Source organism: Myxine glutinosa, chromosome 1, assembly GCF_964187855.1.
Source record: "Myxine glutinosa chromosome 1, kmMyxGlut1.1, whole genome shotgun sequence".
Lineage (NCBI taxonomy): Eukaryota > Metazoa > Chordata > Myxini > Myxiniformes > Myxinidae > Myxine > Myxine glutinosa.
The window spans coordinates 338,467,979-338,490,798 of record NC_136261.1 but is presented as its reverse complement, the minus strand read 5'-3'; the positions used below and the strand labels follow the sequence as shown (position 1 = coordinate 338,490,798).

At 42.6% G+C, this 22,820-nt stretch overlaps 1 protein-coding gene across 2 annotated transcripts in view; it reads left to right on the top strand.

Annotated features, from left to right (window-relative positions):
• LOC137412574 (liprin-alpha-1) overlaps positions 1–22,820 on the top strand; it is a 394,428-nt gene that overhangs the window by 177,349 nt on the left and 194,259 nt on the right. For both annotated transcript variants that reach the window (XM_068097905.2, XM_068097904.2), the window contains exons 2-4: positions 5,990–6,091; positions 12,240–12,404; positions 20,573–20,647. In XM_068097905.2, coding sequence (XP_067954006.1) covers positions 5,990–6,091; positions 12,240–12,404; positions 20,573–20,647 — 342 coding nt within the window. The remainder of the gene's footprint in view (positions 1–5,989; positions 6,092–12,239; positions 12,405–20,572; positions 20,648–22,820) is intronic.

The window sequence follows — 22,820 nt, the reverse complement described above, 5'->3', positions numbered from 1 at the left end:
TCACTTGTCCTGCTGGGAAGTCCAACCGATTAACCATCCATCGAAGTCATTGACCTCAGGGCTAAAGTGCACAGTTCACCAAGACTGTCCCATGAGCAAAACACATGCCCCTCAGCCTGAAGGCTGAAGTACAGACGTGTGTGGTCATTCAAACATACACATCATAACCCTGAAGGGCCAGAATGCATAGCCATACAGTTGAACCACTCCTCAATAAGAGTAAGTCCCGATAAGCGAGGGTCAGAAGCTCCTCACAGGAGAGTCAGATCGCATTACTGTAGTGTGTACCAGAAAGCAAGTGCCACACACTGACCAACAGGTAATGCCTGCCACACACACATTAATCTGTCTGTGGTACACAAAATATCTGTGTGTATATATACAGTCACGTGAAAAACTAAGTACACCCCATGTAAAGTTTTGACTTTTTCAACATATTTCAACATACAGCTATTTGATCTTCATTTCAACAATATTGATAGATAATGGTGATATAATATAAGAAATATCATGAAACATTTACATTTTGTAGTCCATTGTATAATTTAAATAAACATAAATGCAAATTTCGCATGTTTAAAAAGTAAGTACACCCTTTGCTCGAATAGGTGGTGTTGCCCCCTTTGGCAGAAACAACCTCAAGTAGGCGTTTCTTATAACTGTCTACCAGTCTCTTACATCGACTGGGAGAAATTTTTGCCCACTCCTCCAAGCAGAATTATTTCAGCTGTGCGATGTTTGAGGGGTTTCTTGCATGCACAGCTCGTTTCAAATCCCCCCACAATATCTCGATGGCATTTAGATCCGGGCTTTGACTTGGCCATTCCAGAACCCTCCATTTCTTTCTTTTCAGCCATTCGTTGGTGGATTTACTGGTATGTTTAGGGTCATTGTCATGTTGCAAGGTCCACCTTCGGTTGAGCTTCAACTTTCCGACAGATGGTCTCACATTATCCTCATGCACCCTCTGGTACAATGAAGAATTCATAGTGGATTCTATGATGGTGAGCTGCCCAGGCCCCGATGCAGCAAAGCTGCCCCAAACCGTAATATTTCCACCACCATGCTTTACAGTTGGTATCAGGTTCTTGTGGTCAAATGCTGTCCTTGGTTTTCGCCAAACATGTCTTCTGGTACTGTGGCCAAATAGCTCGACCTTTGACTCATCTGTCCAGAGCACATTGTTCCCGAAGTGATGGTCTTTGCCTAGGTGTTCATTGGCAAACTTTAGTCTTGCCCTGATGTTCTTTCTGGACAGCAAAGGTTTCCTCCTGGCACACCTCCCATGTAGATCAAATTTGTGCAGCCTCTTTCTAATGGTAGACTCGTGCACTTTGACATCAACAGTGGCAAGAGCTACATGTCGGTCCCGTGATGACATTCTGGGGATCTTAGAGACTTCTTTCAGCATCTTGCGGTCTGCTCTCTGGCTGAACTTGCTTGGGCGGCCTGGCCTGAACAAGTTGGCAGTTGTTTGGAATCTTCTCCACTTGTAGATGATCTTCCGGACAGTCGGATGATTGATTTCAAATTGTTTGGAGATCTTTTTAAATCCCTTCCCAGACTCGAAGGCATCTATAACCTTCTTTCTGAAGGCCTCAGAGAGCTCTTTTGATCTAGGCATGGTGACGCCGCACACTTCAACAACAAAGAGCAAACCAAACTAAATGTGTGCTGTTTAAATAAGACAGGTTCCTCCAAGATCCTCTCCAACGATGTTCTAATCATTTGCACCTGAGCTGGTGCACCTGATTCTAATTTTAGGTATTTGAAGTAGTGATAAATGGAGGGGTGTACTTACTTTTTCCACATGCGAAATTTGCATTTATGTTTATTTAAATTATACAATGGACTACAAAATGTCAATGTTTCATGATATTTGTTATATTATATCATCTTTATCTATCAATATGTTGAAATGAAGATCAAATATCTGTATGTTGAAATACGTTGAAAAAGTCAAAACTTTACATGGGGTGTACTTACTTTTTCACGTGACTGTATATATTCCTGCCCTAACTTCTGCTTTCCGAGGGACACAAACCACCTAGCATGACTTGCCAAGAAACTGTTTCAGTAGCACAACTGCTCTATAATAGAATAGAGTACATCGGCTATATAAACACATCATTTGCACTTGCCTGAATGCCAGTGTAAGGCTTATCATTACAATTTTATAATAATTGAAATGAAAAACTTTCACTGAACTACCTTGGAGTGATCCAAGAACAAGGAACTTTGTGTCCTTCTGGATGTTGGGTAGTGGATCTTCTCAGTTCCTTTTTCTCTGAGCTATGCACACTTACCTCTGAGCTGTCTAGGAGTTAAAATCTCGGCCCCGTTACAAACTGTCGTCACAGTGTTTCACATTCAGGGCAAGCCTGGTGTTGACTTAAGGGTTAAAGTGGCTGGCTTAAGATCCTAGGGTCTTGAGTTCAAGGCCCTGTCGTTTCGTTTACCCAACATCAGGTGGGTTGACTCAGCCCGTCATCTTTCCGAGGTTGGCAAAATGCACAGCCGCGCCCCCAGAAAATGGCAGCCAATCAGCACCACAGGCTGTGTATGAATAAATAAGATTTAAAAACTTACAGGGTAAGGCAACAATGTGGGCACCGTCTGTTGGATGGACTTTCAACTCCTCACATCCCAGGGTGTCTTTGCTGATGAATATGTGAGCGACCGCTCGGCACTGGCTAAATTCCAAACTTCTGTCCTGGCTGTCTGCTGGGAATGCAGCGGAAAAGCACGCAGCATGGCACTTGCCCAGGAACTACTGCTTTGGCAGCACTGACTATCTGTAAAGAGTATGGTACCTTGATTGTGATGATGTTGATGATGATGAACAATGGCTCGTCATCCTGTGGTTGAAGTTTATGGCAAAATGAAATGAAAAAAATGATAAATTGAAGAAGGTACTGACAAGGAAACACCAGGAAACAACTTAAAGAAAATCTAAAGTGAGGACAATAATATTTGCTTTTAAGTAATTATATTGCTCTCCATAAAGTTAATTTTCGCATTCTTGTAATCTGCAATGTCCATAATTACCGTATATCGATTGCAACATATTGCAAGGCTGTCGGATTTGAAAGTTTCATGAATGCCACTCTCAAAGTAGACTAACAGAGTTAATAACAACAACAAAAAATGGTAATATAAATGTGTTTAATGCTTGGAGTCAATTGGGTTTTAAATCGCTTGAAGGATGGAAAAGCTTAAAGTTACCAGGCAAGGAAATAACCCATTAAAGAGCATGAATTGCTGAAAGATAAGAGGGAGGAAGGATTTAACTTCAATGTCAATAAAATGTGATGCGATTATAATTGTGATGCAAAAATGTTGCAGCATTAATGAGGATTTTATTTAATATTGTTTTGGATTCCACAAAGATCAGACAAATTATATTTAAATTTCCGGGGAAGGCATTATATTATCATTTGGACAAGTAGCAATGTTTGCTCGAGCAATATTTCAGAACTTTTATCTTATTTTACTGGTCTTTTTTGTTATTTAAAATATATATATATAATAATATATATATATACAGACTTGGCATTTAATATGGAATATTTTTTTGTGGGGGTGAACTTACTTTTCAAGATGTCTTAGAACCAAAAGTTCATTGGAATTATGTTGAAATTATTCTAGATTTTGTTAATGTGACCTTTAAAAGAAACAAAAACCACATTTGACATTTCGAAACAAATAAATTGATCCTTGAAAGTGATGTAAACTGATATCGAACTCAATTCACGGACTTTACTGTGTTAAACTTTTGTACGTTTTCCAGAAGTATCTCTTTATTTTGCACATTAGCCAAAAATTTTTTTAACAAAAACAAAAGTTAAATTACGACTGGGATTACGGACAGTAAAATTACAGTTCAGTACTTTGTGTAACCCCCACGAGCATTCAGGAGAGCACGTACACGTTGAGGCATGCTGTTCACGAGATTTGCCAAGGTTTGGACAGGAATCGCTTGCCATGCAGTGACAATAGCCTGCTGCAATTCACGCACAGAGGTCGGCTGCTGGTTCAAGTGGTCGATTTGACGCGTTAATTCTGCCCACAAGTTCTCTATCGGATTCATATCCAGGGACATGGCAGGCCACTCCATATGCTCTACACCACGGTCAGCAAGAAAGTGTTGGATCATGCGAGCACGATGAGGCCGTGCATTGTCTCTTGGAAGACAAAGTTTCTTCGAAAGGCTGCACGAGCAAATGGAAGCAATGTTTCTTCCAGAATGGCCCTGTACTTGAACTGGTTCAGGTTTCCATTCAGAACAACCAGGTTAGTTTTGCCCCCTGCATGAAAAGCAGCCCAAACGGTCACCCCACCACCTCCAGCTTGGACTCTTGGCACTATACAATCTTTGTTGTAGGCTTCATGCACTTGTCTGCGCACTCGGATGCGGCCATCTTGACGATAGAACAGAAATCTAGACTCGTCACTGAAGATCACGTGATTCCAGTGTTCTGGCTGCCATTGACGGTGCTCTCTGGCCCACTGCAATCGGCGCTGGTGGTGTTGTCTGGTCAGGCGTGGCTTTCTCAGGGGACGCCTGGCACGATAGCCTGCTTGAACCATTCGTTGGTTGACTAGCCTTCTGGATACAGGCACATTTCTCAGTTGCTGCCACTCAGCCCTAAGCCGATTAGCTGACTTGGTACGGCCATTGCGGACTAACCAGTGCAGCTGGCGATCATCCCTCCTTGTGGTTCTGCGGGGACGTCCTGGCCTCGGTATTGGAGTAGGGACACCCCTCTGAGCATTTCGTTTCAGGATCTTTGACACCTGACCTTGAGTGATGCCATACTGCCGAGCAATAGCACGCTCTTTCATGCCGTAATTTCATAAAGCCACCACTCCATGACAAACAGCATTGTCGAGTTGACGGACCATCTCCAGAGGAAGCGGCAATAACTTTTGGAGACGTGCAGCAGTTGTTTTCCACTAATACAGGACGCAACAACCCTTGTATACCCGACTGTGAAGCCAATCGTCAAATGCACCTGTCCGTACATTTTGCCACGCCACCTGTGATATAATCCTGTTGTTGACTTCTTGCTGCGACAGACAATCAGTGACATGGTTCTTTTAACAAATAAATCACCAAAGTGTGAAAGAAACTCACCAGATTGATATACTGAGTTAAGAAAGTAAACCCAAGTCAAGAAAAAAAATATATTCCATATTAAATGCCCAGTCTGTATGTATGTATGTATGTATGTATATATATATATATATATATATATATATATATATATAATATGATATATATATATATATATGATATATATATATATATATGATATATATATATATATGATATATATATATATATATATATATATATATATATATATATATATATATATATATATATATATATATATATATATATATATATATATATATATATATATTATTATTATTATTATATTTTAATTATTTATTCATTTATATATATATATACAAATTGTAAACAGCAGAGCAGACAAGCTCTTACCAGCACCCTGAACAAATTACCAATTCCTGCTCTAACCTACAGAGGGCATTGCGTCGGTGACATGCCACGCTCTCAGCCAATTATGCTACTCTGCAGCCTTGTGCTTCATACGAAAGAAGAGGAAAATTGTGATCAGCACAAATGCCAAAAAAATATTGATTTTTTAAAATCCGTTAAAGGCTCTTAATCTTTGGACATTTCATAAATCGAATTATATTTCATACCTCAAGGCAGTAGCAATACCATATCTTGAGTTCAGCAAATGCTTGAGCACAGTTGTGTCTTGATCTGATAAAATTGAGTTGGGATATACATCCCATCGAATACCTTTTCCTTTATTTTTGTTTCCTTTTTTTTGTACCTTTATATTTTGTGCTTTTGCACTAGTTTTCCTCTATACAATGCTTGGGAGTGCAAGTAACTGCCAGTAAAATCGCTTCTCCTGAAAGTCGGGTCCCTTTCTTGTTTACCTTGCAGGAGTTTGCAGCACTCACCAAGGAACTTAATGTGTGTCGAGAACAGCTTTTGGAGCGGGAGGAAGAGATAGCTGAACTGAAGGCTGAACGTAACAACACACGGGTGAGAGCATCTGTTCACTAACAATGGGACAACTTGTGTTTTGGATCACAAAGAGTTATTTTGCTGGCACATTGTAATCAATCAATTTAACCAGACTCGGTGGTGTAATGGATAGTATCCACTCCGTGTCTGGGAGGTTGGTGGTTCAAACCCCAACCAAGTCGTATCAAATATTTTGTTTTAATGGTAGGTGCTGCTTCTTTGCTTGCCATTCCGCAGTTAAAAGGATAAGAGCACAGCAATCACCATGGTTTGGCATCCATGTGGAGGAGGAAATTCCTCCATAGGAAATTCCCTGCTGAGTGCTGTGAGAAAGATGGCGCCATTGTTGGGGCATTTCTGGTACCCAGGGTGCCCCGGGGAATGAGGGCACTTCCCCCAAGCTCAGTGCCTGTGTTTGTCTTGTCTAACAGTCCTGTGTTGTGTCTCGTGTGTGTGTGTGTGTGTGTGTGTGTGTGTGTGTGTGTGTGTGTGTGTGTGTGTGTGTGTGTGTGTGTTAGCACCACTACGAGCCTTAGATTATGTAAAAAAAAACAAAAACAAAGCGTTTATCAGCAAACACCAGATTTGGTGGTGTATTAATTATTTTTTACAGCGTAGCCCATAGGGCTAGGCCGTCTAGAACAGTGTTTGTGTTTGTCCGTCCGTATGTCCCCTCAAACGTATACCAATCAGAGTTGAGTATCTGGTCACATGACAGGGTGATATGATTAAGTCTGATGTCATTACGGCTGTACGGCGGCTGACTCCGCACTCCGCCATTTTGATTCCAATTTCGTTGAGGCCGAACATATCGTCAAACCTGTCATGTATCATAATCGCCATGCTCTACCTTGACGTTTTTCATTCCATGTGAAACACAAACAAACCGATTGTTAAAATGACCATCAAATATCGAAAGCGTAGACGTTACGAGTCTTTCAACAATACGGTACGTATAGGCCTTAGGCTTCATGCCTCACCTTCGGACCGCTTCGGACAAATTAAGCCCAGGTTTCTTCATACAGTAGTGTATCGCTTCAGTTGTATCGTTTTCGTAATAATAATAATAATAATATAGTAAATATAACCATAACACTTTAATCCCAATGTCGTGAATGGAGAGTTAATGGATTGAAGGGGTGTATGGTTCATGATCAATGATAAGTGGTGTAACCGCGGAAGTAAGGAATTGGCCTCGGTTTTTTTATAGTAATATCATTTTCGTAATAATGAAAACGTAACGTTAATGTAATCGTAACACGTTTTAATTACCATTTATAATAAATGTAATCGTAACACTAATCCCTTTGTAGTCGCTGCAAAGTTACTAGAAGTTAAAATATATCTTCCATATATTAAAGTATCTGTGGTTTTGTGTCACGCTACGTCATTACGTCTATCTTCAACTAAAGTAACAAACAAGCCCGGCAAGCCGCAGTTAGACTTTTGGTCTTGTTTGTATACTAAGTCGAGGCTCTTGTAAGAGCTAACATATAGACCATATTCCCTGCTGAGTGCTGTGAGAAAGATGGCGCCATTGTTGGGGCATTTCTGGTACCCAGGTGCCCCGGGGAGTGGGAGACAAGAGGTGGAGAGAGAGGGAAGCACAACAACAGTATAGAACATGGACATTGGGAGATCTGTGGAAAGGAGATGGCTCGGGTGGGGTACCCGCAGAAAGGTTTTTCCCCGCAGAGCAGGGGTTGGCCTTTTTCGGGCACCGTGGTCCCATTTTTGAAGCAATGTTTTATGGCCGGATGCCCTTCCTGCCGCCAACCCTGTTAGTCGCCTCTTGCGACACACAGGGAATTACCATTGAACTGGTACTCAATTTGCCGACCTCCGAAGGATGACAGGCTGAGTCAACCCTCCTGTCGTTAATTCAGCGATCGACCGGGATTCAAACCCAGGATCCTAGGATCCCAAGCCTGCACCCTAACCGCTAAGCTGATAATGATTCTGAAGGTTGTTTTAAATTATGTTCCTGTATATGTAACAAACATGATGAATTTCTTTTTTTAACATTCCTAATTTATTCCGAAAGTTCGTCCCACATGGTGATTCAAATAATATGCACAAATCATCTATCATTGATACTCATGACCCTGGAAGTACAGTTGGCAGCGATGGATGCGTTCTGAGTGTCAGGGAGGAATTAACACCTACATTGTTCTGACTGACTGGCTTATGTCTCCAGCTTCATCTTGTACCGTACTCCAAATCGACTTATCTACGAATGAAGGAAAGAAAAAGGGGAAAAATTAGCCTCTTCGACTTATACTCCACATCACCTTGTATGCTTAAATATATGATACGTCTCCCCTTTGATTATATGCTGGTCCGATAAATGGAACATGTTCTTCAATCCTGAGAATTCTCACCCTGTAACTCTACAAGGATTGTCAAACTAACCCACCTGTCTATTTCCATAGTCAGCGACTGGAAGAAATCCTGTCTCAAAAACTGCGAGAATTCACTATCAGCCATGACCTCATCTGGGCCAACTACAAAGCAAAGCCAGCCTCTAAAGCCAACCACAGACTGGGTATCCTCCGTCAATGCAAGCATTTCCTTGGAAAATCAGAGCTATTCACAGTCTAGAAGGCCTTTGTCCATAGCTCAATGGAGGCCTGCTCTCCCTTATGGGCTGGCGTCCCAGCATCACATCTATCTCTCCTTGATTATGCGTATTCTAAAGCTCTCAACATCATTGGAATCTCCAGTGATGAAGCTGAAGCACAAGGTCTGTTGCCTTTATATCGCAGGCAGGTCAGTGGTCTTTCTGGGTTTGTTTTACTACGTCTTCTCCCATGTTGCTACCTATGCTCTCTTATTCCTCCATCTTTCCTCAGCAATTCCACGATTCACGTGTTCTCCCAGTGACCCTCTTCTGGTTAAACTTCCAAAATCCAGGCTATTTGCGCACCTCAACTGCTCTGTTTCTCTCTTCTCCCATCTGTGAAACCACATTCCCGACGTTGTTTTTTTCTTACTCTTCCCTCCATTGCTTCAAGCAGGCAATGTGCCGCCTCCTCATGTCAACCCATATCAAAACCCATGATCTTTATTACCCCCATTAACCTCTCCTAATCTTTGTTGTTTATTTAATTGTTTCCTTCCCTTTCACTTTTTCTTGTGTGTGTGTGTGTGTGTGTGTGTGTGTGTGTGTGTGTGTGTGTGTGTGTGTGTGTGTGTGTGTGTGTGTGTGTGTGTGTGTGTGTGTGTGTGTGTGTGTATAAGAGAGAAACAGAAAACATAAATGAAAAACGATGTGTGTGTGTGTGTGTGTGTGTGTGTGTGTGTGCGTGCGTGCATCTTCCTTTCCTGTCCCTTTTGTTCCCTTGCTGGTTGTGCCCAATTGTTGAGCGGCTACTCCACTCAAATTAACCGTTCTCTTTCATGAGCCTCGCTCTTGTGGAGTAAGAAAAAATAAAATACACTTCAAGAAAGCACATTGAGGACATGCAACTCATATATATTATACTCTATGATGAAAGGACATGCAAATTACTTTGTGAGAAGCACAAGATGTGCTTTAATATGCAATGCTTCAAGGAACATCGGAGACAATGCTGCACGTATGCTGACACAATTGGGACAGAAGTTGTGATGAATTGGCAAATTGAGAGGAAATCAGACTCGTATGTCACCTTTGTGGGAATTAGATTATGTTACATCCCTATTTTGGAAAATTAGCAGATGAAAATCAAGATTATTTTTTACTTTCCTTGTACATATATTCACTCATTCAAATACACACAAGTTAGGTTGACATTGCTTTTTTTCTGCAGTAGTCCAGGCAGGAAAATGGAATTTGGTGAGCGTACCAGTGTATAAAGGGGGCAAAGAGGACAGCTCCGAGGTTGTGTACAGAGCTTTGAGTTGTCTCGTCTGGGTTTGATACCTGACGGGTGTAAACCTGCAATTCTGGTGCTTTCCTGTTGCATCGTTGGGTGCACCGTCCTATGGTGGAAACGATAAAGCATAGTGTTTTGTCATTCATTCTCTGGTGGACATTTAAGATCAGATGCTGCATGTTTTGTGACAGTGCACCATTGTGTGCTTGTACCAAGATGAAATTTGCAAATTCCTGTCCTTACCATTCGGAGAAAGACAATGGCAAACCATTAAATGCATTCTCTGTCCAGAGACCGCTTTGCATCATCGATGCTGTCAAAAGAGTATGGACATTTGACTGGATTGGACCAGCACATAATGGCTTCATACTTTTTAACAAGAATGACCACGCTGTGGTCATGACCTGCGACAAAATCTGGTAAACTGTCGATTGGGAAACACACATTTAAAGCACTCTTAAACAATGAACAGCGCGATTTGGAAACACACATTTAATGCGCTATTAAAAAATTAACTTGACACCACATCGTGTGTTCTTATAGGCTTGACCAAACCTTACTATCATTCGACAGATGATTACATTTTATAGGATTCTGTAGCGGAATAATTTTTTCTTTCATGCTATAATATTTAAATGCTTTCGCTCAGGTTGATCGAGGGCTTTCTGGAACTGGGTGTAACCGGAAGTGAGACGAACGGGTTTGTTGGACGCAGTTGGAATGAAGGATTGACTTGGATTCTGAATGTCTCGGATGTCTTTTCCTTCCACGCTAAAGCCCCTCATCGTCAATAACCCTCGACCCAAACAGTCAATGGAAATCTGACACAACAAACACGGGCAGTGTCTAATCGCCAGAAAACCAAGATGGCGGTCATATCATTTAGTCTCGGTACTATGGTGGGTGGAGTCAAGCAGCAGATGCAGCTGTCTGACCAATGAGTGCACATTTCAAAAATTGACCCCAAAGAAGAACCCCAAACAACAGCAATGCAAAGCTCTTGTAGACCTGTGGCATGTCACAGGTAAAGAGATACCATAGGGTCTTTATCGTTGGGATACTATTTTGATGAAGGCTGCTGTCAATCTGCATTGGTAGACAAGATTTAAAAAATGGATTTTATCAACTAATTGTTGATAAAGGTGTGTTTTCTTCCAAGGGAAGGAAAATGCCAATGCTGAATGCTGAAGCTGAATGCTGAAGCTGAATTTTTAAGCGGTGAAGCCACTTCAATATTTGGCTATGTACTTCCATCCATCCGTCCATACAAATGAAAAAGAACCATTCAACCCCACCTTAGAACCCTTAGAATTGCCCTTTAGAATCCTTTAGAATTACCCTTTAGAGTTTACAACAATTTAGAATTACCCTTTAGAATGAATGAATATGAATGATCGTTTTAAGGCCATTTTCCCCGCTAAAGCGGGGGTTAGCCTTGCGGGCCCCATGACAATCATAGTTCCCTTTTTGAGGCAATGCTTTTATGGCCGGATGCCTTTCCTGACGCCAACCCTTGGTCACGCTCTTACGATGCGCAGGGATACGGTGTACCTATTCTAAATCGGGGTCCACACCGTGATCATTCATCCCAGCAAGCTGGTACTCAATTTGCCGACCTCGGAAGGATGACGGGCTGAGTCAACCCCCCTGGCGTTAATTCAGCGATCGACCGGGATTCGAACCCAGGATCCTAGGATCCCAAGCCAGCACCCTAACCGCTAAGCCAACACCAGGCTACCAATTTTAGCCAACACCAATTTAGAATTACCCTTTAGAACAATTTAGAATTAACCATTTTAAAATTACTCATTTATTCCAAAAGTTAATTCTAGTGGGTTCTAAAGCACAAAGGGTAATTGTAATGTGTGCTAAAGGGTAATTCTGAAGGGTTCTAAAAGGCAATTCTGGAGTGTAATTCTAAAGGGTAATTCGAAAGTGTAATTCTAAAGGGTTTTAAAGGGTAATTATAACGGGTAATTATAAAGGGTTCACAACAGTAATTTTAAAGGATAATTCTAAATTGTTCTAAATGATAATTCTAAAGGGTTTCATTCGTTTCTAGGCTTTGCACACTGAACATGGGACACATGCTGAACATGGGATATATGCTGAACATGGGACACACTGAACAAGGGACACACGCTGAACATGGGACACACACTGAACATGGGACATATGCGGAACATGGGACATATGCTGACCACCATATTGCAGTTTCCTTTGCAGTTTTGTATTTTCAGTAATGCCAATGACCTTATCACTTGTTTCTTACATTCCAAATTTACTGCTGCTGTCTTCTACTTTCACAGTTGCTTCTTGAGCACCTGGAGTGTCTTGTGTCACGACATGAACGTTCACTGCGTATGACGGTGGTGAAACGACAGGCCCAGTCACCAGCAGGCGTCTCAAGCGAGGTGGAGGTCCTCAAAGCTCTGAAATCTTTGTTTGAGCATCACAAAGCTCTTGATGAGAAGGTAATTCTGTCACTTCCACAAACCTTTTTTTTCGCTGTTTCATCAAGTATTTTTCCAATCAGTTTTTAATCAATGTTATCTCAGTTAATTATTATTATTATTATTGTTAATATTATCCATGGATAATTGGGCCATCAATTCATGGATAATCTGAATCAATGGATAACTTTATATTTAGCCAGTGCAGTAGCTGTACCAAGACAAAGTACAACAAACATGGCATCACCTGTTAGTGATATTCTTCTTTGTTCGTATGCAGCACAAGGCTGTGTGGTTGCATCATTGCCTGAAGGCACAGCTGTGCTGCTGATGCAGTGCCCTCTGCTGGTTAGGGGAGGAATTTGTAATTTGGCCATGGTGATGGCGATAGCTCGCCTACTCTTCGCTAAGGACACCGTGAGTTCTTTAGCATCCACCAACCAAATGCTAGCAGACGTGGCGCCAGTTTAGCGTTCATCTGAGGGACCGCACACTCATTGATGAATCACCCTGCATGTGAAACATCGGGATGACAGTTTATAGATGGGTCGGGATTCCAACCCAGGTTAGACAGCTCAGAGGCGAGTTTGCGTACCTCTAGGCCATCCTGTCAGCCCTACCTGTTTGTGATGATATTACGGCAAGTGACCAGGCAAGGAGGATGGAGCTACAATTCAACATTACAGGTAGGTAATCTCTCGCTGAAGAATAAGCATTGTGTTGAGGAGTTAGGGTGTGAACGGTGGAGAAGGATAGGGCTGCATGGATGGCAGTAGAACACGTGGGGATTAACGAAGTATTCGTAGGGACTGTATGGAATTAACAAGTAAATGTGGAAAATGAATGAATGATCGTTTTAAGGCCATTTTCCCCGCTAGAGCGGGGGTTAGCCTTGCGGGCCCCATGACAATCATGGTTCCCTGTTTAAGGCAATGTTTTTATGGCCGGATGCCCTTCCTGATGCCAACCCTTAGTTGCCTCTTACGATGCGCAGGGATACGGTGTACCTATTCTAAATCGGGGTACACACCGGGATCACTCATCCCAGCAAGCTGGTACTCAATTTGCCGACCTCGGAAGGATGACAGGCTGAGTCATGAGTCAACCCCCCTGGTGTTTAATTCAGCGATCGACCGGGATTCGAACCCAGGATCCTAGGATCCCAAGCCGGCACCCTAACCGCTAAGCCAACACCAATTTACTTTAACAAGTAAATGTGGGAAGGAAAAAAATCCAAAAACAATATGGTTGGTGCACATGCAAATCTATCACTTCATGGGAGTAAAGTTTGAATATTTTTTCAGAAATGGGTTTCATGATACAGTATCTTCAACTTCAAAATACTGTAATGGTCTCAGGATGTATTGATCAATTTCGTTTAACCTCTGTAACCTATAGAAACAGCATTTATGGATGCATCAACTTGACAAAATCATCACCTGTCAAACCTTCTGATCAACAATTAATTTTACTGCACAAGTAGAAAACCGAAACTTTCCTTATTGCCTCTTGGCCTATCGTGTGTGTTTGAACGAATGCTTCAGTTAACGTGTTCCATTATTTACGTGGGTAGCGATTCAATGCAATTTCAAACTAGAACAATGTGACTGTGTCGCCAATATGCCTCCTCATAGTCCCACAACGGGTAGATGCCATCACTCTGCATATATATGGATAGGGGATCACGTTTGTGAAGTTTTGTGTTGATCGGATAAGGTTCGTTTTTCTATCCAAGATGATTGCCAAACCACGTGACCTATGACATCATCATTTTCGAACTATATGCAACAGTGCTGTTAGATGATATTTGTAAAATTTTGCATTGATAGGGTGAGCCGTTTCAGAGATATAATTATTTAATATTTTCCTTCAATCCAGTAAGGCTGCCAAACCATGTGACCTATGATGTCATAAAGTTAATATTTCAATACAAATAGGTCATAGATCATGTGCATGCAATTTCAGATTTTTAGGATATGGAATTCGATTAAAACATTTTTGCCTGGTATACCACTTCACCTATGATGTCATCATTATCATGCTTTTGTTCCACATTGGGAGGACTTGACAATGTGCCAAGTTTCAAATTTTTCCATTCAGCGGTTTCCGAGAAATGCGTTTTTCATTATTTGCTTTTAATCCAAGATGGCTGCCATACCACGTGACCTATGACGTCACAATTATCATAAAAACATTATGCATGGGTGTCACTCCTACCCTGAAAGTTTTGTCTCCATCGGACATATGGTTGTTGAGAAAAACGAGGTTTAGCCTGTACGTACGGACGGACAACCCGAAAACATAATGCTTCCGGCGACTTTGTCGGCATCGACATAAATATAATTGCATCAATTTTTTAATTGTCTAGTTAAAAAACTACTGTATGTGTATTGACTCTATAATGCATATTCTTAATTTGGTTTGAGGTTTAATGTACAATTATTTGAATCCTAATCTCGATTCTACAACAATATCATACCTCTGATTGGGCCATCAATTCAGTGTAATTCTAAAGCTTGTCCCACAACAAGCCCCCTGGTGCGACCACCATTGACCTCAATACAAGCTATCGGGTTCACGTTCATAAGTGAACGCTTAATGGGTTTTGGTTCAGAAACCCATTAAAAAACGCCAGCCATGCGTGGAGATTTCCTGCTCTAGGCAGGAGCACGAGAGAGGAAACCTGCCACTGATCTGTAATAATCTTTTTCCAAGATATCAAGAAACTTTTCTTAGGCATGATCTTCAGCTTCTTGGAAGCTACTATGTCTCCTTACAAACACGCAATGCCGCTTGGTTTTGAGGCTTGTATTGTTTTTATTTGAAACTTGGTGGACAGGTTGGGTGTGTGACAAGGAAGAATCGATTTGATTTGGGTGAACATCCGAATTTGGATCCGGATATGAGAAATTAAAAAACAATTTAAGTGATTCTTCACCATTGAGAGATATGGGGCCATAAACAATATATTGCACGATATCTCAAAACGTTGTGGACGAGTTTTTTTTTTTTTTTTTTTGTATACATAATCGAGGTTCGTGAAAGAGCTAACATTTCTCATACAAACAAATCAAACAGACAAAGAACCAAAGTATATAAAAAGAGGAGCAGTAGACAAGATGGGGAGAGAAGGGGAAGCACATAAACACAACATTTGTGAGGGACATCGGGAATGTGTGGGAGGGAGAGGGCTTGGGGGGAGGCGGCGTGGGAAGGGGGGGGGGGGGGAGAAGTATAAACACAAGGACACCAAGGACTTCCAGGAAATAAGTTGGTATTTCAAAAAAGAGGATTTGGGGTGAAATTAGCGGGGGTAGAAAAGATAAAGGTTTTGGATGGGGGAAGATAAGAGATGGTGGTGAACAGCTGTTTTAAAGACCTGGAGGGAGGAGTGGGATTGAAGGGAGTGGGGGAGTTTGTTCCAGAGGCAGGAGAAAAGGGGAATGAAAGAGTGAAGGTGAGCAGAGAGTCTTGATTTTGGCAGTTTAACCATAAGAGGGTTGCAGGCAGATCTTGTGCGACCTTTAGGAATATTTGGGGGACAGAGCCCAGAGAAAGCTGGAGGAGCAAGGCCGGAGACGAGTCGGTAGAAGACAGAAAGACCACCAACCTGCCTGCGGTGAGTAAGTGAAAGGCCCACGGAGGTAGCTTCATCACGGGAGATTCCAATGATTCTGAACGCTTTGGTTTCAACAGCATGAAGACGAGCTAGGTGTGAGGCAGGAGCACCAGCCCAGAGGGGAGAGCAGTATTCCATTGAGCTGCGGATGAAAGCCTTGTATGTGCTGAGGAGCTCAGGTGTGCCAAGGAAGGACTTCGCACGACGGAGGACGCCCAGTCGGCGACTGGCTTTGGAGGCCAGATTTGAAATGTGGTTTTCCCAGGAAAGATCATGGCAGATAGTGAGACCCAAAATCTTGAGTGACAGAACTTCTTGGAGAGGATTATTCAGAAAGTGGATGGGAGGGTTGTCCAGTCGGTCTTTTCGGAGAGACATCATAAGAGAATGAGATTTGTCAGGATTGAAAGACATGTTCCACTTGTTTGCCCAGTCAGTGATTTTGTCCAGGTCTGCAGAGAGTGAGGAGGCTGCAGACTGCCGATCTGAGGGATGAGGAATGGAGCGGCAGAGAGTGGAGTCATCAGCAAAGAGATAGAGAGGATTTTCAAGAGAGTCGGAGAGATCATTGATGAAGACCAGAAAAGCACTGGGCCCAGTACACTGCCTTGGGGAACTCTAGCCTGAACAGGAAGAGGAGATGAGAGAAACCCATTCAGGGCCACACGTTGACTATGACTAGAGAGGAAGTCCGCCAGCCATGCGTGGAGATTTCCATGGATACCAAAGGAGGAGAGTTTGGTGAGCAGAGCGGGGTGCCAGACCGTATCGAAGGCACGTGATATGTCGAGGGAGACGGCTCTAATTTCCTGTTTGGCATTGAGGACCTCCATCCATTGTTGAAAGTTAGTGTTGAGTTAGTTGAGTGATTGTTGAGAGTTATGACTAAACTTGGTGGATGAGTTGGTTAGGTGACGAGAACAAGCTGATTCGATTTTGGTTCAGGTCCGAATCCAGATCCGGGCTATCAGTGGGATACAAAACATAAACTGTTCAGCCTGGTGGAAGTATGCTGTCTACCGAGTGCCCTTCTAGTTTTATAGGATTGGGCTGGCAGGGTGGCCTAGAAGTATAACTTACCACTGAGCTGTTTCGCTTGGATTACCCTGGTTTCAGCCCAGCTATCTCAGCTCAGCTATAAACTGCTACCCTATTGTTGCAGGGTATCTTTGACCACGTGGTGGTGGTAATTTGACCACATTGGGTGCCAGTTTACTAATGATCACAGACAGGTTTACTTTGGGAGAAATAACTATCATAATGCATGCGACCACCATTGACCTCAATACAAGCTTCTATTTGTCTTGTTATCGGGCAAATCAGAGCATCCATTTCTCGCTGTGGGACATTGTGCCATTCTTCAAGCAAAGCCACTTCCAGATGATCAAGAGAGTGTGGGCAGACTTGGCAACCCTAAAATACCTCCTGATGAGGTTAAAAGCCTCATCACCACACTCTCTTGATCATCTGGAAGTGGCTTTGCTTGAAGAATGGCACAATGTCCCACAGCGAGAATTGGATGCTCTGATTTGCCCGATAACAAGACAAATAGAAGCTTGTATTGAGGTCAATGGTGGTCGCATGCATTATGATAGTTATTTCTCCCAAAGTAAACCTGTCTGTGATCATTAGTAAACTGGCACCCAATGTGGTCAAATTACCACCACCACGTGGTCAAAGATACCCTGCAACAATAGGGTAGCAGTTTATAGCTGAGCTGAGATAGCTGGGCTGAAACCAGGGTAATCAGATTTGAATTCACAGATCATGCCAGCCAGTCAATGCAAGTGATATTGTGGCACTGAAGTGCAACGATGTCACATAGCACTAGCAGGGTAACCTAGAGGTATGCACACTCACCTCTGAGCTGTTGAGCTTGGGTTTGAATCTCGGCCCAGCTATATACAGTCACCATGGTGTTTTGTGTGCAATGGTTAGGTGACAATGTGCCTCCGCATAGTCCCACTGGTTAGGTCTCAATGTGTGTGCCATCCTATGGATGCATGTTAAACTGGGTGTCATTTACCAGTATTAATTGGTGGGCGTTAAAAAGTCCAAGGTGTCTCTTGTGACGAGTAGACAAGTTATCGCCGGCACTCACAGGGGGGAACTGCATCTGCAGTACAGCCGCACTCTCGAACAAATAATGATACCCAAATCATCGTGCTGCATCTGAAATAGATGGCAGCAGGCACAACAACGACAACCGGCTCTGAATGACCATTGCTATCCATAAAGGTTAAGTTGAGACCTTCCTGGTAGGCCAGAGAGGTGACTACAGGTATAGTGATTGAATCCACTTATCTGACACCAGTCCCCTTGAATGATGACAACATCATCTCTGGTTTTCTTGAATGAATCCCACACCATCAGGCTGCCCCAACCGAATTGATCATTCTGCCTGACATCACCAAAAACAAGTCGCTCTTCACATCGTCTGCATAGTTTAGCAAGTCAAGACAAGACAGAATCTAGACTAGTCGGAGACAAAAAGATGGCACTAAGAAGGACACCCTCCCATTGTGATGTTTGACCCATTGCATGTGCTGACTTCGATGGCTTTGTGTTTGAGTTATACAGAGCAGTGGTCTTCTAAACGTCAAACCACTGGAATGAAGCCTGTTCTGAACTGCCTGGGTCAAACCTTGGTGATTGGTTGTTCTTTGCAGATCATTCTGGAAGGATCTTGCTGTTAAAAAGTGGTTCCTTCTGGCATGTGTGAAATATGACAAATCCTCACAAGGGGATGTGACCTTTTGGAGAACTAAATGAGGTTATTCAGTTTTATGGTACCTTTCAATACCCTAGAAATGACACTGTGGTGAACGTAGTATTGGGAAGCTTCAAACTGCATGCTGAGCTACTTCCTCCCAATCCACCCCTATCCTCCCCACTTTGAGTCATCCCATTCACTCTAAGTCCCGTCATATTCCTAATCTCCATCAATGATCTCTCAAACTCTCCAGAAATTCCTCTTCATCCATTTGCTGATTAATCCACCCTCTGCCATTACATCCTTCATCTTTCAGAAAGGCAGGCTGCAGCCTCTTCCCGCTCTTCAGACCTTGATAGAATCACGAGGTCGTCAAACACTTGAAATATGTCTTTCAATCCGAACAAATCTCACACTCTCACTCCGTCTCTCCGAAAGGACCATCTGGCAAGCCCTCCCATATACTTTCTCAACAAGACTCTTGAAGTCTAAGTTCAGTCACTCAAGCGTTTGGGTCTCACTATCAGCTATGACCTTCCTTGGGCAAACCACACTTCTAAGTTGGACTCCAAAACCAGTCACCGGGTATCCTCCTTTGTGCAAAGTTCTTACTTGCACACCTGAACTCTTCTCCACCTACATGGCCTTCATCCTCAGGTTGATGGAATCTCCCCTCTGGGCTGGCTCCCCTGTCTCACACCTTTCTCAGCTTGATACAATGGAAACCAAGGCTTTCAAGATCATTGGAATCTCCCGCGATGAAGCTGAGTAGATGGGCCTATCACTTTCTCATCACAGACAGGTCGGTGGTCTTTCTGTCCTCTACTGCCTCCTTTCTGGTCTTCCACCCTGTGCTCTCTCTCTCTCTCCCCCTCTCTTCAATCTTGCTGCTCCCTCCCTTCCCCCCCCCCCCCCCCCCCCATCTCCAGGTTTCTGCATGGTGAACATGCTCTGCCAGCAACCCTCTTCTGGTGAAGCTCCCAAAATCCAAAACCACAACTCACCTCCACTCATTCGTTTCTCTTTTTTCTCACCTGTGAAACCAACTTCGACATTATTTTCAATCATATTGTTTCCTCCAGGTCTTCAAGACAGCTGTTCCCCGCCATCACCGACCACCTCCCATTCAAAACAATGATCGTTTGTACCCCCAACTAACCCTCCCCCAGCCCACCTCATTCCAAGGTTCCAGTTTTTCTTCCCTAGAGTTTGCAGCTGTATCCATCTCGTCCACCACCCCCTCTCTTTCTACTGCTCCTTTAGTTCTGTTACCTATTACCTGCTCTATGTTGTCGCTCCTGCATGAGCCCGACATTGTATCCCAAAAACAGCATCCCGATAGTGTGAAGTCTAGCCATTCCTAAACTGACTTTAATCCCATGGGTGGCCAATTTATAGCCCGTTTTGAATTGCGTTCTGTGCAGACATCTGCACAGATTTTGTGTGAGACATGATTTGCACGTGAATTTCTAAAATCGTCCAGTTCAGGTGACGATAATTGTTACTTACATGTCGCACGTCCAATATCGGGTTTCTATCCTCAATATAGCCATGGTTTGCTTGCACATGACTGAGTAAACTAAGTGCCAGAGTACAACATTGGAGTAATTTCTGTTAAGGTTAGGTTTAATGAATGAATCTTGGCCAAATTCATACCCATGTTGCTAATGGCAAGTCAATGGCAAATGGTCAAGAATGGCCCTTAATAATATGCTGCTTCAGCACCATCTAATCATATTAGGAGAAGGATACAGATCGGTATATCTACCCACTAGATTACAGGAGTACTTTGATTCTTTTTTTAAAAATCAGTTACAGCAACTTCGTCATTGATTGTTCCCCTGATCCCATGTGCAGGTTCGTGAACGACTCCGTGTCGCATTGGAGAGGGTTGCAGCACTTGAAGAGGAACTTATAGGCACTTCTCAAGAGGTAGGACCAAATATTTTGTGTTGAAGTTGTACTATCTTTATTGTAATGTACACCATGCTCGCTGACTGGGAGTTGGTCAAATTTCTACCATTCATTTAAAAGCAGTCTTTTAGTGGCCAGGTGGGCTGACATGATGGCCTTGGCCCTGGAGGTATGAATACTAGCATATAAACTATCTAGCCTGGGGTTGAATTCCAACCCAGCTATAAACTTTCATCCCAATCAATATTTCACAAGCATGGTGATTCATCAATGTGTTTACCGTCAGTCGAACATTCGTTGGTTGACATTAAATATCCCATGGTGTCATTTGCAAATATTAGGTGAGCTATCGCCAGCAACATGGCCAAAATCCTGCTCTAACCAGGAAAGGGCATTGCATCAACGGTACACAGCGCGCCCTCAGCCAATGATGCAACCCCGCAGCCTTGTGCTGTCCTTGTGCAACTTTGAACTTCACCGCACTGTATATACGCTACATGACCAAAAGTATGTGGCCACTCCTTCAAATTTGTGGATTCTGCTGTTTCAGCCACACCTATTGCTGACAGATATATATACAGTCACGTGAAAAAGAAAGTACACCCCATGTAAAGTTTTGACTTTTTCAAAATATTTCAACATACAGCTATTTGATCTTCATTTCAACAATATTGAAAGATAAAGGTGATATAATATTACAAATATCATGAAACATTTACATTTTGTACTCCATTGTATAATTTAAATAAACATAAATGCAAATTTTGCATGTGGAAAAAGTAAGTACACCCTTGGCTCTAATAGGTGGTATTGCCCCCTTTTGCAGAAAAACCTCAAGTAGGCGTTTCTTATAACTGTCTACCAGTCTCTGACATCGATTGGGAGAAATTTTTGCCTCCTCCTCCATGAAGAATTCTTTCAGCTGTGCGATGTTTGAGGGGTTTCTTGCATGCACAGCTCGTTTCAAATACCCCCACAACATCTCGATGGGATTTAGATCCGGGCTTTGACTTGGCCATTCCAGAACCCTCCATTTCTTTCTTTTCAGCCATTCCTTAGTGGATTTACTGGTATGTTTAGGGTCATTGTCATGTTGCAAGGTCCACCTTCGGTTGAGCTTCAACTTTCCGACAGATGGCCTCACATTATCCTCAAGCACCCTCTGGTACAATGAAGAATTCATAGTGGATTCTATGATGGTGAGCTGCCCAGGCCCTGATGCAGCAAAGCTGCCCCAAAGCATAATATTTCCACCACCATGCTTTGCAGTTGGTATCAGGTTCTTGTGGTCAAATGCTGTGTTTGGTTTTCGCCAAACATGTCTTCTGGTACTGTGGCCAAATAGCTCTACCTTTGACTCATCTGTCCAGAGCACATTGTTCCAGAAATGCTGGTCTTTGCCGAGGTGTTCATTGGCAAACTTTAGTCTTGCCCTGATGTTCCTTCTGGACAGCAAAGGTTTCCTCCTGGCACACCTTCTGTGTAGATCAAATTTGTGCACCCTCTTTCTAATGGTAGACTCGTGCACTTTGACATTAACAGTGGCAAGAGCTACCTGTAGGTCCCGTGATGACATTCTGGGGTTCTTAGAGACTTCTTTCAGCATCTTGCGGTCTGCTCTCAGGCTGAACTTGCTGGGACGGCCTGGCCTGAACAAGTTGGCAGTTGTTTGGAATCTTCTCCACTTGTAGATGATCTTCCGGACAGTCGATTGATTGATTTCAAATTGTTTGGAGATCTTTTTTTAAATCCCTTCCCAGACTCGTAGGCATCTATAACCTTCTTTCTGAAGGCCTCAGAGAGCTCTTTTGATCTAGGCATGGTGACGCCGCACACCTCAACAACAAAGAGCAAACCAAACGAAATGTCTGAGGTTTAAACAGACAGGTTCCTCCAAGATCCTCTCTAATCATGTTCTAATCATTTGCACCTGAGCTGGTGCACCTGATTCTAATTTTAGGTATTTGAAGAAGTGATAAATATAGGGGTGTACTTACTTTTTCCACATGCGAAATTTGCATTTATGTTTATTTAAATTATACAATGGACTACAAAATGTAAATGTTTCATGATATTTGTTATATTATATCACCTTTATCTATCAATATTGTTGAAATGAAGATCAAATGGCTGTATGTTGAAATATGTTGAAAAAGTCAAAACTTTACATGGGGTGTACTTACTTTTTCAC